Below are 19,598 nucleotides of genomic sequence, written 5' to 3'. Positions count from 1 at the left end.
TAGAGTCTCCAGGCGGTACCCCTTCCAGGACACCACCCAGAGACTCCAAGAAGGCCGGGTACTCTGAACTGCTGTTCGGTGCATAGGCACAGACAACAGTCAGAGACCTTCTCCTCGCGACTTGCAGCCGCAAGGAGGCGACCCTCTCGTTCCTCGGGGAAAACTCCAACACAGCGGCGCTCAGCCGGGGGCTTGTGAGTTTCCCCACACCCGTCCGGTGCCTCTCACCCTGGGCAACTCCGGAAAAGGAGAGAGTCCAGCCTCTCTCCAGGAGTTTGGTTCCAGAGCCCAGGCTATGTGTGGAGGTGAGCCCAACTATTTCTAGCTGGTAACGCTCCACCTCCCGCACAAGCTCGGGCTCCTTCCCCACCAGCGAGGTGACGTTACACGTCCCCAGAGCCGCTGGAGCCAGGGGTCAGCACACCCAGGTACCCGCCTTCGCCTGCTGCCCGACTCCCACTGCACCCGACCCCTATGCCCTACTCTGCAGGGGGTGGGCCCACAGGTCGGCGGATCCATGTAGCTTCGGGCTGAGCCCGGCCGGGCCCCATGGACAAAAGCCCGGCTACCAGACGCTTGCCTGCGTGCTCCCCTCCCGGGTCTGGCTCCAGGAGGGGCCCCGGTTTACCCGTGCCGGGCGAGGTGCGCTGATCTCTCATTGTCCGCTTCATAGAGGTCTTTTGAATCGCTCTTAGTGTGGCCCCTTCCCTGGGACCGCTTTGCCATGGGAGACCCTACCAGGAGCCATTGCTCCCTACAACACAGCTCCCAGGATCACTGGAGCACACAAACCCCTCCACCACGATAAGGTGGCGATTCTTGAAGGAGCTGAAACTTAAAGGAATTGACGGAAGGGCACCACCAGGAGTGGAGCCTGCGGCTTAATTTGACTCTTTTATCAGTGTGTGATTGAATTCCTGCTGGTGGCAGGAGGCAGCAGTGTGCCCTGGTAGCCTCTAACACCAGTATGAATGTGTGTGTGAATGGGTGAATGAGCGTAGTGTGTAGTGTATAGCGCTTTGGATAAAAGAGATATATAAGTGCACCCCATTTACCCATTTACCATAACTATAAACCATCCACTCCACTTTATTTATAGAGCACAATTTGATCAAACACAAGGTTTCCAAAGTGCTGCACAACAATAAATAAATAGAAACACAATACAAAGAGATGTAGTCATTTTGTGTCTTTTTTAGTCCTTTAGTCCAACATAAAATGTGATTTTGAATCGTTTTTGCTTTCAAAACACTATCATGCTCAATAAAGAATTTTAAATGTTTCAAATGTGAACATAGAAAAAAGTCACTTGTTATTAGTTAGAATACACTAATTCTAAGGAATTTGTGGCTTCATTGAAATTAAATATTTTTACTGGTTTTGGAAAGTCTTGACAAGACTAATGTTCTTGTTCCATTGGCAGATAATTTAGCTATTTTTAAGCTAAATACACCTGATTTTGTACTGTTTCCTTGTGTTTGAGAGGTGTGTTTCTTCAGTGCAGCCAGTGAAAAGAGTTTCATTCTAACAGTCTGACCTGAATGTGGATGAAGGTTTATTATTCAGGCCGTTCGTCTCTCTGCTCCTCTAACGTCTCCTCCTTCTCTCCTCAGCAAACTCTGCCGGTGGACCTGAGCAGCAGCAGTGTGCGCAGCGCTGCTAACAGCGGGGCTAGTTTCCATGGCAGCACCTCGGCCTTTGACCCCTGCTGCCCGGGCTCCACCTCGCGGCCCCCGGCCTTCGTGTCCGGGGCCACAGCGGGGCCCAGCCAGCCGGCCGTGGTGGACTCCTTCAGCTCGTCCATGGTGGCCCAGCCCCAGGCCCAGAGCCAGCCCCAGCCCTGCAGGCACTACATGCACCCCTCCTGTGAGTTACACACCTTCATTTATTATATAATATATATTATTCTATGTTATTAACCAGGAAACATCCTCTAAACAACCTCTTTAACACATTCAGGCCTCAAACGGCTGTAAAAACACCTGTAAAACCTCTAAAATCAGCCATAAGCTCATTTACAATGAAAAGAAAAGTTCAGAGAGAACACTATGAAGATACTTCAGTAAACTAACCCTAACCCACCTCCAGCTCGATATTTGACTTTAGTGAATGTAGTTTTGGAGGTTAGGAGGTTTGTAGAGTGGAAACAGTTTTCACATATCAAATAGTTGACGATTAATTTAATAATTGATGATTGTTCCATTAATCTAATAACTGTTGCAGCTCTAGTTTCCTGTTATCATGTCTGACCTGTTATTATTATTATTATTATCTTTCTGTCTCTCATTGCCCCAGACGGGTCTCTAGCTCGCTCCCTGCACCACCAGCCCTCCTCCGCCTGCCCCCACTCTCATGGGAACCCCCAGCTGCCCCCCCAGCCCCCCCCTCAGGCCGACTATGTGATTCCTCACACGGTGACCTTTCACCCCCCGCTGCCCTCCCACCCTGCCGTGCCCCCGGCGCCCCCCCCTCACCCCCTGCCCCAGCACCTGCCGGCGGACCACCAGAGCCTCAACCACCACCTGCCGGCCCTGGGGGCCTCGGTGCAGCGGCTCCACCAGCACGAGATGCTGCAGAGGATGGAGGTCCAGCGGCGCCGCATGATGCAGCACCCCACGTGAGGACTAGAATAAAACACAGTAAAACACAATCCACGCTAGCTAGCACACTAGCCGCTAGCTGCACGCTAGCTAGCACACTAGCCGCTAGCTGCTATATGTTTAGCATTGAGGTGATACTTGAGGCTGGATGTGCTGCTATGGTGATATGTGAATTCCTTGTTGCCTAGCAACACAACCATGCTCTTATGGACGCTTCCATCCGTTGGTTTTTAGTAACTAAATGTCCCATCATCCACGGGGCCAACCAAAGGTCTCATCAGCTTCTTCCTTCATGTTCACTGTGGTTTGTTGTTGTCTCAACTCATCAACGCTAGTTGGTGCTCCAGTATAATCGCTCCTCCTGAAACTCATCCAGTGAGAAACGTTCCGCGCTGCAAAAATAAGTGTCATTAAAATGCTTCAATTTTTTAACGTGTTAATTTTTGTGTAATTAATTAATCTTAATTAACGCGTTAAAGTCCCGGCCATTGTTTATTTACACGTCTTTATTGTGTGTTGGGAAAAAAATGTAATTGTGTAATTATCAGACCGCCATTACATTTTTCATCTCACGGACCCCCTAGAGGCAGCTAGTGCCCCCCCAGAGGTCCACCACCACACTTTGGGAACCCCTGCTGTAGACGTTTACTGTGTTTCTCTCCTGCAGACGAGCCCACGAGCGCCCCCCTCCCCACCCCCACAGGATGCACCCCAACTATGGACACGGACACCACATCCACGTCCCCCAGACCATGTCCTCACACCCCCGCCAGCCGGAGCAGAGGACCGCCTGGTCAGTTATCATTCATCAATAACAATATCAGAGCAGCGTAGTGTCTGTAGGATCATTTCTACATGTATCAGTCTGAGGAGAGGATCAGATCAGTCTGATCTCAGCTCCATACGTAAATCTGAGTCAGCCTGAAGTCCAGACCAACGTTATTATAGTTAACGACGTTATTATAGTTGACGACGTTAATATAGTTAACGACGTTATTATAGTTAACAACGTTATTATAGTTAACAACGTTATTATAGTTAACGACGTTATTATAGTTAACGACGTTATGATAGTTAACAACGTTAATATAGTTAACGACGTTATTATAGTTAATGACGTTATTATAGTTAACGACGTTATTATAGTTAACGACGTATTATAGTTAACAACGTTATTATAGTTAACGACGTTATTATAGTTAACGACGTTATGATAGTTAACAACGTTATTATAGTTAACGACGTTATTATAGTTAACGACGTTATTATAGTTAACGACGTTATGATAGTTAACAACGTTATTATAGTTAACGACGTTATTATAGTTAACGACGTATTATAGTTAACAACGTTATTATAGTTAACGACGTTATTATAGTTAACGACGTTATTATAGTTAACGACGTTATTATAGTTAACGACGTATTATAGTTAACAACGTTATTATAGTTAACGACGTTATTATAGTTAACGACGTTATTATAGTTAACAACGTTAATATAGTTAACAACCTTATTATAGTTAACAACGTTATTATAGTTAACAACTTTAATATAGTTAACGACGTTATTATAGTTAACGACGTATTATAGTTAACAACGTTATGATAGTTAACAACGTTAATATAGTTAACGACGTTATTATAGTTAATGACGTTATTATAGTTAACGACGTTATTATAGTTAACGATGTATTATAGTTAACAACGTTATTATAGTTAACGACGTTATTATAGTTAACGACGTTATGATAGTTAACAACGTTATTATAGTTAACGACGTTATTATAGTTAACGACGTTATTATAGTTAACGACGTTATGATAGTTAACAACGTTATTATAGTTAACGACGTTATTATAGTTAACGACGTATTATAGTTAACAACGTTATTATAGTTAACGACGTTATTATAGTTAACGACGTTAATATAGTTAACGACGTTATTATAGTTAACGACGTATTATAGTTAACAACGTTATTATAGTTAACGACGTTATTATAGTTAACGACGTTATTATAGTTAACAACGTTAATATAGTTAACAACCTTATTATAGTTAACAACGTTATTATAGTTAACAACTTTAATATAGTTAACAACGTTATTATAGTTAACGAAAACTAACCAAGTTCTTTAAAAAAAATAATGTCTATGTTCCGTTTGATAAATAAGAGATGATGAGTTTTGTCAGCTGGTTTCACTTTAATGTTCCACTAATCCGATATTACACATGTGGAACAGGAACACGGTTCTATGGTTCTACGGTTCCTTGGTTTCTGATGGAACGCTGACTGATTGTTGTTGTTGTTGTTGTTGTCTCCAGGGAGCTGGGCATCGAGGCGGGGGTCACCGTGGCTCCGTACCCGTCAGGACACCTCCACTCTCTGCCCCACTACCACCCTCCACCCAGACTGCACCACTTCCCCATCCCCTTCATGGTGAGAGACCCAAATACTGCTGAATCAGCATTCATCACACAGAATATCTCTATAGGAAGAGAATCTCTTTAAATATAGTGAATCTCTTTATATGAAGAGAATCTCTTTATATGAAGAGAATCTCTTAATATGAAGAGAATCTCTTTATATGAAGAGAATCTCTTTATATGAAGAGAATCTCTTTATATGAAGAGAATCTCTTTATATGAAGAGAATCTCTTAATATGAAGAGAATCTCTTAATATGAAGAGAATCTCTTTAATATGAAGAGAATCTCTTTATATGAAGTGTGGCTCATATTAATGGTATTGGCCTTTTATTTACAACATCAGTAATTTCTAGCATGGTTTGGTGAACCTCATGAATTAATCATTAGCAATTAATAGAAGCTCATCAGGCGTTTCATGTGCACACTCACCAGTTCCTGCAGCAGCCTGGAGACTCTTCTAGAGCTGATGGAGTCGACATGTTGCTGCTTTTATTAAAACTTGATCTCCCTCAAACATGTGAACATCAGTCGTCTCCTCCACAGCTCCCACACTGCAGAAACTCAAGAGTCAGATTAATATTTTAGATCAAGGGGATATCTGCTTATTAATGTCTGATCAGATAGTTCTTCTTAGTCAGCAGTTTTTATTTTAGACTGTTTCACTTGTTTGATATAAAGATTTCACGGCTTTTGTCTTATTTCAAGAATTTTAAGAGAAATATTCTACATCCAGATAAAAATCTTTGTATCTGTCTGAAGAAAAGTTGACTAGTTTTTAGAGTGACTTTTCTGGTTTCTATAAATATAATGCCTATCATATCATTATGTCAAGATGATGGCTCTAGCATTTACTGATTATTAATTCAAAGTCACTTGTTATCAGTCAGAATACACTAATTCTAAGGTATTTGTGGCTTCATTGAGATTAGATATTTCTACTGGTTTTGGAAAGTCTTGACAAGACTAGTTTTCTTGTTCCATTGGCAGATAATTTAGATATTTTTAAGCAAAATACACCTCATTTTTCTATTTTTTTCCTTGTTTTTAAGAGCAGACTTTTTGCAGTGTATGCACATAAAGTCACGTTTTAAAATGCTTTCAGCGTGTTAACGCTCTTTGCAGCGTTCAGAGTTACGGTGCAGAGAAGTAGAACCAGAGAATATGTGAGTGAATGTAGATGAAGTCTTGGAGGAGTTCATTAGTTTTAATTTATATACAACGATGACCTTCATCATTACATGTGAACATCCAGAAGCTTCTCTAACTCGCTTTAAATAAATTATCTAGCAGCATCAGCTTAAACAGGATTAACCCTTTAATGTTCAACATATAAACACCTTCTAATGACCAACATGGTCTAAATGACCCTCAGTCATCTCCATGTTATTAATGCTGCTGTGTGTTTGAATATCTTTTTTTTTATTCCAACAGATCATTATATCCATTTTTCCTTTCATACTTTGTGAAGAAAAATTGTTTTTGTATTATTACATCAAGTTTACACACATGGGTCTAAAATGACCTTGTGCATTAGAAGAGTAGTGATACAAAAAAGTGATTCACTGAATGAACAATGTGAGTATATGTGTAACTATGTTTGTCTTATTTTGAAGGTTTAACTTTAAAAGAGTTGTTAGAACCACCAGATTACATTGGAAAATCACATATTTTAACATTTGAGACTTATTAGAGCCACCAAATAATAATTTACATTGGAAAAAACACCAATTTAACATAATAGGATAGTTAATATTTGTGTCTTCTTTGTCAGGTGGAGTCTGGGGCTAGTTTGTCCATTTTTTAATCCTTTTCATCCTGTATACACCACTTTTGTCTTTTGTTGGTCATTTTGTGTCTTTTTGTGTATTTTTTTTTGTCATTTTGTGTCTTTTTTGTCATTTTTTAATTGTGTGTCTTTTTTAGTCCTTTAGTCCAACATAAAATGTGATTTTGAATCTTTTTTTACTTTCAAAACACTACCATGCTCAATAAAGAATTTTAAATGTTTCAGTTATTAGTTATCAGTTAGAATACACTAATTCTAAGGTATTTGTGGTTCATTAGATTAGATATTTTTACTTGTTTTGAAAGTCTTGACAAGACTAATTTTATTGTTCTATTGGCAGATAATTTTTATATTTTTAAGCAAAATACACCTAATTTTTCTACTTTTTTCCTCGTGTTTGTGAGGTGATCCATCATCAGAGTGACCTGCTGAGACTATGGTGACAAAGTGTTTTCTCAGACTTGTTGTTGTTGTTTGTTTGTTTGTTTACAGCACACTGGCATATCTGAAGTGACCTACCCTCACATCCGCTACATCTCCTCTAGGATGACCGGCTTCGGGAGAACTTATGAGGTGACTGAAACTGGTTTTATTTTACACTTCATCAAAAAAAACCCTCTATTACTGTTTCATCTATAACTGCCATCATCAATATTAACTTTATAAAGTAGCTCAACTCATCACTGCATGACTCATTATTGTCTTATACTGTTTTGATGAGATACATATTAGAGATTATCTGTATTCAAAATCCAATCTGCAGCAGATAATAATATAGTATAATATAAGTATAATATAGTGGAGTCAGCAGAGGCTCCACCACTCGGTTTGACCCTCTATGCCTGTTAACCCTGAGGTTCTCTCATTGACCCTCTATGCCTGTTAACCCTGAGGTTCTGTCATTGACCCTCTATGCCTGTTAACCCTGAGGTTCTCTCATTGACCCTCTATGCCTGTTAACCCTGAGGTTCTGTCATTGACCCTCTATGCCTGTTAACCCTGAGGTTCTGTCATTGACCCTCTATGCCTGTTAACCCTGAGGTTCTGTCATTGACCCTCTATGCCTGTTTTGACCCTGAGGTTCTGTCATTGACCATCTATGCCTGTTATGAACCCTGAGGTTCTGTCATTGACCCTCTATGCCTGTTTTGAACCCTGAGGTTCTGTCATTGACCCTCTATGCCTGTTTTGAACCCTGAGGTTCTGTCATTGACCCTCTATGCCTGTTATGAACCCTGAGGTTCTGTCATTGACCCTCTATGCCTGTTAACCCTGAGGTTCTCTCATTGACCCTCTATGCCTGTTATGAACCCTGAGGTTCTCTCATTGACCCTCTATGCCTGTTATGAACCCTGAGGTTCTGTCATTGACCCTCTATGCCTGTGTTGAACCCTGAGGTTCTGTCATTGACCATCTATGCCTGTTATGAACCCTGAGGTTCTGTCATTGACCCTCTATGCCTGTTATGAACCCTGAGGTTCTCTCATTGACCCTCTATGCCTGTTATGAACCCTGAGGTTCTCTCATTGACCCTCTATGCCTGTTATGAACCCTGAGGTTCTCTCATTGACCTCTATGCCTGTTATGAACCCTGAGGTTCTCTCATTGACCCTCTATGCCTGTTATGAACCCTGAGGTTCTCTCATTGACCCTCTATGCCTGTTATGAACCCTGAGGTTCTCTCATTGACCCTCTATGCCTGTTATGAACCCTGAGGTTCTCTCATTGACCCTCTATGCCTGTTTTGAACCCTGAGGTTCTGTCATTGACCCTCTATGCCTGTTATGAACCCTGAGGTTCTGTCATTGACCCTCTATGCCTGTTATGAACCCTAAGGTTCTGTCATTGACCCTCTATGCCTGTTATGAACCCTGAGGTTCTCTCATTGACCCTCTATGCCTGTTATGAACCCTGAGGTTCTGTCATTGACCCTCTATGCCTGTTATGAACCCAGAGGTTCTGTCATTGACCCTCTATGCCTGTTATGAACCCTGAGGTTCTCTCATTGACCCTCTATGCCTGTTCACCCTGAGGTTCTGTCATTGACCCTCTATGCCTGTTATTAACCCTGAGGTTCTGTCATTGACCCTCTATGCCTGTTATGAACCCTGAGGTTCTCTCATTGACCCTCTATGCCTGTTAACCCTGAGGTTCTGTCATTGACCCTCTATGCCTGTTATGAACCCTGAGGTTCTGTCATTGACCCTCTATGCCTGTTATGAACCCTGAGGTTCTGTCATTGACCCTCTATGCCTGTGTTGAACCCTGAGGTTCTGTCATTGACCATCTATGCCTGTTATGAACCCTGAGGTTCTGTCATTGACCCTCTATGCCTGTTATGAACCCTGAGGTTCTCTCATTGACCCTCTATGCCTGTTATGAACCCTGAGGTTCTCTCATTGACCCTCTATGCCTGTTATGAACCCTGAGGTTCTGTCATTGACCCTCTATGCCTGTGTTGAACCCTGAGGTTCTGTCATTGACCATCTATGCCTGTTATGAACCCTGAGGTTCTGTCATTGACCCTCTATGCCTGTTATGAACCCTGAGGTTCTCTCATTGACCCTCTATGCCTGTTATGAACCCTGAGGTTCTCTCATTGACCCTCTATGCCTGTTATGAACCCTGAGGTTCTCTCATTGACCTCTATGCCTGTTATGAACCCTGAGGTTCTCTCATTGACCCTCTATGCCTGTTATGAACCCTGAGGTTCTCTCATTGACCCTCTATGCCTGTTATGAACCCTGAGGTTCTCTCATTGACCCTCTATGCCTGTTATGAACCCTGAGGTTCTCTCATTGACCCTCTATGCCTGTTTTGAACCCTGAGGTTCTGTCATTGACCCTCTATGCCTGTTATGAACCCTGAGGTTCTGTCATTGACCCTCTATGCCTGTTATGAACCCTAAGGTTCTGTCATTGACCCTCTATGCCTGTTATGAACCCTGAGGTTCTCTCATTGACCCTCTATGCCTGTTATGAACCCTGAGGTTCTGTCATTGACCCTCTATGCCTGTTATGAACCCAGAGGTTCTGTCATTGACCCTCTATGCCTGTTATGAACCCTGAGGTTCTCTCATTGACCCTCTATGCCTGTTCACCCTGAGGTTCTGTCATTGACCCTCTATGCCTGTTATTAACCCTGAGGTTCTGTCATTGACCCTCTATGCCTGTTATGAACCCTGAGGTTCTCTCATTGACCCTCTATGCCTGTTCACCCTGAGGTTCTGTCATTGACCCTCTATGCCTGTTATGAACCCTGAGGTTCTGTCATTGACCCTCTATGCCTGTTATGAACCCTGAGGTTCTCTCATTAACCCTCTATGCCTGTTCACCTGCAGGACCTGCTGCACCTGGAGGAGAGGCTGGGCACGGTGAACCGAGGAGCCTCTCAGGGAACCATCGAGAGGTGCACCTACCCGCACAAGTACAAGAAGGTGAGCCGGCTCCAGCTCTGTGTAGTTCTGAGTGTGTAGTTCTGAGTGTGTATCTTGTATATTGTGTGTGTTGCAGTGATTCTGGGACAGAGTGCTCAGTGGTCTTTTGTTGCTCATTTCATTGTAAAACCTGTTTTAGCCTGCAGCAGCTGTTGTTGAGGAAACGTTTCCTTGGAGCGTTTTATTGTAAATGTGTGTAAACTAGTGATGTACCACTGCCACCCAATACAGAAGGTGTTGGAGAGAGACATTGACCAACAGTTAACCCCTGAAGCTTGGGCGTCTATTGGGAAAAATATGCACGCAACCCCAGAATCGGTGAGAAATAACAAACAATTCAATCTGGAAACATGTCTCTGCTCACATGTAGACTAGACCAGTTCAGGGGATTCGGCTCCACACTAACTTTACTTTGGATTATCATTTCTTTTGTTTAGCATAGAAACTCTGGATTATCATTTCTTTTGTTTAGCATAGAAACAATAGATGTTTTTCCTGTTTTCAGGACAAAATGACCATTCTCTCTGTCCCCAAAGCAAAATTCATTCAGTTATTGTTGAAATGTTTGTTCTGAACATAGTTAACCTCCTCTTATAATAAACACTATTTGATTTGATTTGATAGAAACTGTACTTGTAAAGTTACCACAGTGTTTCAGTTGAGCAGTTTAATAACAGGATTATTATTATTATTATTATTATTATTATTATTATTATTATTATTACATGTAATGGTTCTGAGGTGCTGCAGGTTAATAGTCACGTTTCTCTAAATGTTCCCTGAACAGAGGAAGCTGCACGGTAAACAGGAGGAAGACGAGGGCGCCGACGAAGACACGGAGGAGAAATGTACCATCTGTCTGTCAATCCTGGAGGAGGGGGAGGACGTCAGGTAAATAATAATAATAAAATAATAATCCTCCTGGGTCTCTGCTCACACTTTAACTCTCTCTCACTTCAATTACCTTCCAGGTGACATGTGGGAGGGCGGGCAGCACTTTTACCCCAGTCTCTCTAGATCTATATTATTTTAAGCCCGGAGGGACGGTAATCAGCCTGAAGCCCCAGAGACTCTCAAAATTACCGGCCTCATGGAGATGCTTTTTGGCACTCACTCAGCTTTTAGTGAAAGAGGATTTTCTGCCCTCTGTTGGTTTAAAAACAGGTCCTGAGTCACCGTCAGCAGACTGAGACTCAGTGGTTCAGTCAGCATTTACACACTAGAACCAGACTAGAACCAGGGTTCTAACACATACTTTATTTATTCTGACCACTTTGATCTGACAGCTTTAGTTACTTTAATCAGGTTCATACGGCTGCTTCAAATCCTTAAATGCTTGAATTTAAATGTTGGATTTTCAAGGATTTTGGATAAAGTGCTTGTAAAAGCTTGAAATTCTTCCTGTATTTCTCTTCAATCTGACTCTATCCATCTCTAGACTATAGATAATCACATGTTAATGTAAAATAATGAGTATCTATCTGAATGAAGAGCGTTCCTCCTGAAAGTGTAACACCATCTCTGTTGGTTTGGTTCAGTGAAATCTCCCCTTTTAGTGTGTAAGAACTCATCTAAAACATGCAGCTTACAACAGGTGAAGATACTGGAAAAGACTGAAAATTTACCTGGAAAGTCCTTGAAAAATACTAGAATCTGACCACTGGTAAAGAGTACCAACCCTGTTTAACACGTCATATTTACCTTTAATGAACCGATGCACCATATTGGATTTTTTATCCCATATGCTGATTTTTTTACAACTCATTTAGCCGATTACTGATACTGATATTTTTTTTCCTGCACAACTAAAACCAACAATCAGGGAGAATTTGACCAATTTCCCAATTGACATAATAAGTAAACAAGTAAACATAAGTCAATATAATATATAATATAAAAAATAAGTAAATAAAAATAAGTAAACATAAGCTGTGTTCACTGGGAACATGTGGAAAGTTGAGCTGTACAGCAATAAAACCCAAACTGAATAAAACTACATGAACCTTACAGACTGATGCTGAAATTCACATTTAACTTCAAACAGGAGCCCAAGATGTGACGACTCAATCTGCACTGTATATAATAATAATAATAATAGCTAACTGTTAGCCTGTTAGCACATACACACTGTACTGCTACAGAGCTAACTGTTAGCCTGTTAACACATACACACTGTACTGCTACAGAGCTAACTGTTAGCCTGTTAACACATACACACTGTACTGCTACAGAGCTAACTGTTAGCCTGTTAACACATACACACTGTACTGCTACAGAGCTAACTGTTAGCCTGTTAACACATACACACTGTACTGCTACAGAGCTAACTGTTAGCCTGTTAACACATACACACTGTACTGCTACAGAGTTAACTGTAGCTAACTGCTGCTAACGGCGGCTCTTCTTAACGACCCCCACGGCTCGTTAAGAAGAGTAAGAAGGAGTCTCTGGATTTGTCTCCAGTCGCTGTCTTGAATAATAGTTGCTAAGGGCGTCTGAAAAGTTGCTAAATTTAGCAACAAAGTATGGAGCACTGCTTGTCCTGTGGGTTATTATGGAGGGAGATCAGATGCTGGATAAGATCAGTTTGACGTAAAAGAATCAGCCGATCCCGCAAAATTAAGGAAATCACCCCAAATATATATTAATATGAAGAACATGATCAGAGGGTTAACCCTAACCCTCTAGTTTAACTCTAGTTTTAACCCTCTCCTCTCTCTGTTTCCAGGCATCTACCATGTATGCACCTCTAGTTTAACTGTAGTTTAACTCTATTTTACCTCTAGTTTTAACCCTTTCCTCTCCTTGTTTCTGCAGGCGTCTACCTTGTATGCACCTCTAGTTTACCTCTAGTTTACCTCTAGTTTTAACCCTTTCTGTCTCTCTGTTTCTGCAGGCGTCTACCTTGTATGCACCTCTAGTTTACCTCTAGTTTTACCTCTAGTTTTAACCCTTTCTTTCCTCTCCTTGTTTGCAGGCGTCTACCTTGTATGCACCTCTAGTTTACCTCTAGTTTTAACCCTTTCTGTCTCTCTGTTTGCAGGCGTCTACCTTGTATGCACCTCTAGTTTACCTCTAGTTTACCTCTAGTTTAACTAATTTTAACCCTCTCCTCTCCTTGTTTGCAGGCGTCTACCTTGTATGCACCTCTAGTTTACCTCTAGTTTTAACCCTTTCCTCTCTGTTTTCTCTGCAGGCGTCTACCTTGTATGCACCTCTAGTTTACCTCTAGTTTTAACCCTTTCTGTCTCTCTGTTTGCAGGCGTCTACCTTGTATGCACCTCTAGTTTTACTCTAGTTTACCTCTAGTTTTAACCCTTTCTGTCTCTCCTTGTTTCTAGGCGTCTACCTTGTATGCACCTCTTCCACCAGCTGTGTGTGGACCAGTGGCTCCTCACCAATAAGAAGTGCCCGATCTGCAGAGTGGACATTGAGGCGCAGCTGTCTGCTGAGAGTTGATGCTGTTTTTTTTCTAACAACCCTCCTTTTGTTGAAAAAATTATTTTGAGATCATATGAATTAATTTTCTCTTCAGTACTGCAGTCAACCAAAGATGGCATGAATTACCTGCGCAGCTCTACTACGAGAAAATGAAAAGAAAAGAAAACCACCTGAGTAAAAAGCATCGAGCCTAGAGTGCCAGCTATCACATATTATTACTACGACGGCTAGAATTCTCCATTAAGGGTTTCAGATTTTATTGTATTTATAAAGCTTTTATGTAGCTTTTGATTGTTTCCTCAAGTGTCATTTTTCTGTTTTGTTTCTCTGCATGTTTCCTTGCGATGCATTTCTTTGCACATATACGACAGGTGAGCAGAGCTGCTCTAGTAAAGATGCATTCTTTCAACCTAATGCCTCTAATGCTTTACTAGAATAGGATGTCACCCTCCAGTTGATTAAAAAAAACAAAAAAACATTGCAGGATTCATTTTACCAATCATTGTATTGATTAGTTTATGTTTAGAAGATGTGGATTGTTAGTGAAAGATGTTTTTTAAGTAAATCAAGACATTCCTGACTAGGAACTATGTTAAGAGATCAGCTGCTGTATTAGTGCACACCCAGTATTTCTAGAGTGGAAATAAAATGTTCACCTCACTCCCACCAGATGCACATGCTTCACTCCGCCACAGCGCCCCCTGCAGGCTGCAACATGTCGTATATAACCAGCACACACTGGATCAACCACGCTCCGTTTATTATCAGTTACAGCTGGATTTGACTTGTTTAACTTGAATAATTGCATTAAAAAACTGAATTTAAATCACATCATTTGAATTTGTATTGTTCACTTTGAATCGTTGCATTAAATAATAATAGTTAGAGTTCCAAACTAATGAATTCAATTTCAAATTATAATTCAGATTCAGTTTTTTAATGCAATGATTCAAGTTAATAAATTCAAATTCAGCTCTAAATAATCCGGTTTAGTGTGTGTTGGTTCATGTTTCAGCCTGTTTCTCCTCCAGCACCTTCATCTGACACCTTCTCACCATCTGATGTTTCTAGAGGAGATAAAAACGTCACGTCTTCTTCTCTTCTGTCTCACTGAGCGATTCTTGACGCCTGCTAGTCGTCTTTCTTCACTTTTAGTCGGTCGGTCGACCGTTAACTTCTGTAAAATGATCTCAGGTCGACGTGTTCAACATGTTCAACATGTTCCTGCAGCCTGAGATCTTATTTCATACCGCCAGTAAAATAAAAAGGTGTCTAAAACCAGATCAAACAGTAAATCTGAGGGAAATGATCTTGCTGCATGGACAGATAATTTACCTTGACAAGATTTATTAAATTAAGATTATTAAATCTAGAAATAAGCATGTGGAACACTTAAAATAATAAATGAACTCTTAAACCAGATAAAGTAAAGCTGCCAGCAGTGATGAACTGGCCCGAGCAGAGTGACCTGATGATTATTTGGTTCTTACCAAGATAAAAAAAATGTTAGATTTAGAAGTGTTAGATCATTTATCTGGTTTTAAGAGTTAATTTCTGATTTTAAGTGTTCAACATGCTTATTTCTAGATTTAATAATCTTAATTTAAGAGTGTGATGAGTGTGATTTATAAATTGTATTAAACATTTTTATTTTTAAATCGTCACCAATGAACTGACACTGAACGGTTGTGATGTTTATTTAGTTTTTCCCCGACTATTTATTCTTTATTCTCTCAGTTATCATTTATAGAATTTGCTGACATTGTAATGCATTGTTTGTATAATGAATAACAACATTAAATATTATTTTAATGTTAGAGAAAGTTAGAGAAAGTAGCTCTCTGGGTACATTTGCTCACTGACAATTATTTGGTTCTGATTTAGAAGTGTTAGATCATTTATCTGGTTTTAAGAGTTAATTTATTATTTTAAGTGTTCAACATGCTTATTTCTAGATTTAATAATCTTAATTTAATAAATCTTGTCAAGGTAAATTATCTGTCCATGCAGCAGATTTACTGTTTGATCTGGTTTTTAGACTAAACACCTTTTTTACAATGTTGACTTTAAGTTTCCGTGCGTGCGTGTGTGTGTGTGTGTGTGAGATCAGAGGTAAATAACAGCTGACTTCTGATTATAGTGAGTGTGTGTTGCGTTGGTGTGTGTGTGTGTGTGTGTGTTGCGTTGGTGTGTGTGTGGAGCAGCAGAGTGGAAGAAGAAATAAAACACTAAACTGTTAAACTAACTCACTCATTGCAGACTTGCACAAGAGAAGCAGGAGGATGAGGTGAATATGAATATATTAGTGATATTCGTGCACTGAGGCTGATGTATTTCCACTCTGATGATTATTAAAACAAACAGGAAACGAGAAAACGAAGCCGTTCTTTTGATGGAGTGTTGAGATGCAGAATTAAAGCAGGTATCATGCATTCATTGACTTAAAGGCACCAGGATCATATTCTGTGGGATTTATATTAGTTTTAAAAAATAATATTAATAAACTTGGATAACTCTTAATGGAGCGTTTTGCTTGGCGTCCTTTGTGAATGTTTGAGTCACTGACAACATTTTTTCATCTCTTCATCATTTATAAACTTTTTCTTCTACTTTTTGGGGGAAAAAGTGCTCATTTTCTTTCAGCACGTCACAGTTTCACACACATTCAGAACCAGACCTCTTCAGAAGGTTCCCATGGTAACAGCAGCTCTAGTGATGTCATAGTGATGCAACGTGTTTAACAGGAAATAAATCTACTTTATGATCTTTGATGTTTATTAGAACGACTCCAACATGAGAAAGAGTCAAATATCTCCTTTGTTCAGATTTACATGAAACAAAGTTATTATAGTTAACGAAAACTAACAAAATAATGAAAACTAGAATTTTAAAAAAACATTTTCATTAACTGAAATAAAAATAAAAACAGGAGTTTAAAAAAAACAAAGCGATAACTAACTGAAACTATTTTGTGGTTCCAAAACAAACTAAAACTAACAAAATTATAGTGAAAACGTCCTTCGTTTTCATCTTTCATCTGACCTTATTGAATCTGGACCCAACATATATCATTACAAAACAACTACAACTAATAAAAAATAAACTAAAACTAAGCATTTTCCAAAAAATAAAAACTAATTAAAACTAGCAAACTCACTCGAAAAACTAACTGGATTTGTAAACAAAAATTGACAACGAAATTAAAAATAAAATAAAAATAAAATCTAAAACTATTATAACTTTGATGTGAAAGCTGATCACCAGCGGGGAACAGATCTGGTCTTGGGGCAGTTTTTGACCATCATGTATGTACGCTGGCTAAAATATGATGTTTACACCTATATACATTACCTTTAGCAATAAAAATAATAAAAATAAACCTTAGTAACCAGTAAAGCAGCTGTGTGTTGCTGTAATCAGTCAGCTGTGATTCACTGATTAAATCCAGTTTTTCTGTCCTGAAAGAGGGAAAACCTTAATATTCACACAGTTTGTGGTGAATAACAGCTCATTTCTTCATCTTTGGGGTTTTAAATTCATTCAAACTGTTTTATTTTAGGGCTTCAGTGACAGCAGCTCATTTTTGACTCAAAGGTTATTAGAGTTTATAAACTATTTTCAAACTCTGAATCATTTCAGAGTTTAAATCTACAATAAAAACAGCAGAAAGACTCCTGCAGCAGCTCTGGATGCAAAGTTCCATAATCACAAACAAGCAACGTAACAATCTGTTTATATGACTTCAAAGATTTATTAAAGTCACATCTTGAGCTTCAAATAATAAAAAATAAGTTCTCTACACTGTAAAAAAATGTCTGCAGATTTTAGGGTGAAAAACTGTTAAACCACGACAGTAAAAGACGTAAAATGATAAATGAGTTAATTCAGTTTCAGTAACAATGAAACACTGTAAATGTTTATATCAGACAAAACAGGATTTTTCCAGTTTTGTTTTTTTAATAAATAACCTGTAAAATACTCTGGCACCGTGTTTGCAACAAAATATACTGTAATATATATACAAGCATCATTTTTGCATTTATTTTTTGTAAAACTACTTTTTCTCCCTGTTAAATGTACTAAACACCATATCTCTAACAGAAATATACTGTAATATTTAATGGTAAAATCTTTAATTTATGCAGCATTTATAAAGTATTTTCTTCTCAATTATATGGCAGATCAGCGTTTCTTTTGATGGAAAAACTTTACATTTTTTACGGTAAAATATGGAATAAAATGACAATCTTAAACATGAAATCAACAGTGTTAATATCATTTTACCGTAATATTATAAAAAGTCTCACCGTATTTATTACGGTAAAGTTCTGCTGGTTTTTACCATAAAAACAACAGTTGTTGTTGTTTTTTACAGTGTAAATGAACAGATGCTGGGTGAACATTAAATATTCTCTTTTCTGAGTTTTATTCTTCAATTTCAGATTCTCTTTTCCTATTTGTATATATTTTACTTTAGTTATAATTTATTATTGATTTGGCAAAAAGATTTATAATTTAAATCCACATGTAGAGGATGGTCAGTTCTGTTTATTCCATTTAATATTAAAGTATATATGTAGGTTAATATTAAAGTATAATATGTAGGTTAATATATATTTAATGGGAGCTTCTTTAGCCTCTTTAGCTCGTGACTAAATTAAAGAACAATAACGTTCAGACAGCTGTGAATAAAACACATTTTCTGTTGTTTTCCTACAGCAATCAACTAAATGAGTCAAATGAAATGATAAAAATAATTTAATTTTGCTCATAAATTGACTCAAATTAAATTTCACACTAAAATAATTTAATTACATTCTCTACATTTATTTATTTATTTAGTAATGTTTCTTCTGTTAACCCTCTGTTTGCTGTGATCGTTTGCTTTACAATGACAGTTTATTTTTTCCCTATTAAATTTAATAAATTCAGAACTTTTTTAAAAATCCCAGAAGACGAGCAGATATTAGAGATGATCCTGTATAATATATATATATATATATATATATATATATATATATTTTTTTTTTTTTTTTTTTTTTTTTTTTTGTGAACAACTTTTTTTATTGCTTTTAAAGAAAAACAGGTACAGCAGTCTGATAAAAGTAAAAGATACATTGAAATCCAATAAAAAAAATTATTAAATGAATTATTAATAATTAAAATACATTTTAAAAAGAGACCAGGCGGTGATGAAATATACAAACTTGGGCCTCATTCTAATGTTTGACTATATATTTGACTGTATCTTTGACTAAAATTGGCAAATAATAATGAAAAAAAATCTGACAATGAAACTTCAATGTGTTGGTCGTGAGTTTCCTAAAAGGTGAAAACAAAGTTGTTGTTAATTATTTCCTACACGTCCTAAAACCATTCTGATGTTACGGGGTCCTTTAGACTCCTGAGGACCATTACTGATATAAAAAATATATATAAAACACATAAAACTGTATGAAGAAAGTGAAAAATGCAATCAGTTCTATGAAAGTGAACCTTTATTAATGGTTGATGAAAATGATTCAAAGGATCACAGAGGTTTAACCCTTTAACACCTTTTTTTTTAATCCATCTAGTAAAACTATTATTTTTTTAATTACAAACCTCATTCTCTTACAATGGTAAAAATATTATTAGTATAGCAGCATTTGTCATTTTGTTAAAAATGGAATTAGTTGTGATCGTCATGATTTACAGTTACTTATTCTTTATAATTACCATATTTACTTGGAAATCATCTCAGAAAGTGACAAAAACTACATACTTAATTAATTATTTCAGCATATTTATAATGGATTAACATTAATTGTTTCATATTTACAGCAACGAATGATCAGAAGTTATGATTTCATAGCACAAAGTTTATTATAATGACATTAGATTAATACTGATAATCTAATAACTATA

At 38.4% G+C, this 19,598-nt stretch overlaps 1 protein-coding gene across 2 annotated transcripts in view; it reads left to right on the top strand.

Moving 5' to 3' along the window:
- rnf111 (ring finger protein 111) overlaps positions 1-14,419 on the top strand; it is a 54,546-nt gene extending 40,127 nt beyond the window's left edge. Inside the window, exons 7-15 of one of the 2 annotated variants that reach the window (XM_059356088.1) lie at positions 1,614-1,866; positions 2,296-2,617; positions 3,268-3,393; positions 4,925-5,039; positions 7,307-7,387; positions 10,155-10,250; positions 10,482-10,568; positions 11,038-11,141; positions 13,592-14,419. In XM_059356088.1, coding sequence (XP_059212071.1) covers positions 1,614-1,866; positions 2,296-2,617; positions 3,268-3,393; positions 4,925-5,039; positions 7,307-7,387; positions 10,155-10,250; positions 10,482-10,568; positions 11,038-11,141; positions 13,592-13,709 — 1,302 coding nt within the window. In that variant the 3' untranslated portion in view covers positions 13,710-14,419. The remainder of the gene's footprint in view (positions 1-1,613; positions 1,867-2,295; positions 2,618-3,267; positions 3,394-4,924; positions 5,040-7,306; positions 7,388-10,154; positions 10,251-10,481; positions 10,569-11,037; positions 11,142-13,591) is intronic. The other variant, XM_059356096.1, reaches the window with a different exon arrangement.
- The last annotated feature ends 5,179 nt before the right edge of the window (positions 14,420-19,598 follow it).

Source organism: Centropristis striata, chromosome 2 (assembly GCF_030273125.1).
Source record: "Centropristis striata isolate RG_2023a ecotype Rhode Island chromosome 2, C.striata_1.0, whole genome shotgun sequence".
NCBI lineage: Eukaryota > Metazoa > Chordata > Actinopteri > Perciformes > Serranidae > Centropristis > Centropristis striata.
The sequence above is the reverse complement of the archived record's forward strand: the minus strand, read 5'-3'. Positions and strand labels throughout refer to the sequence as shown.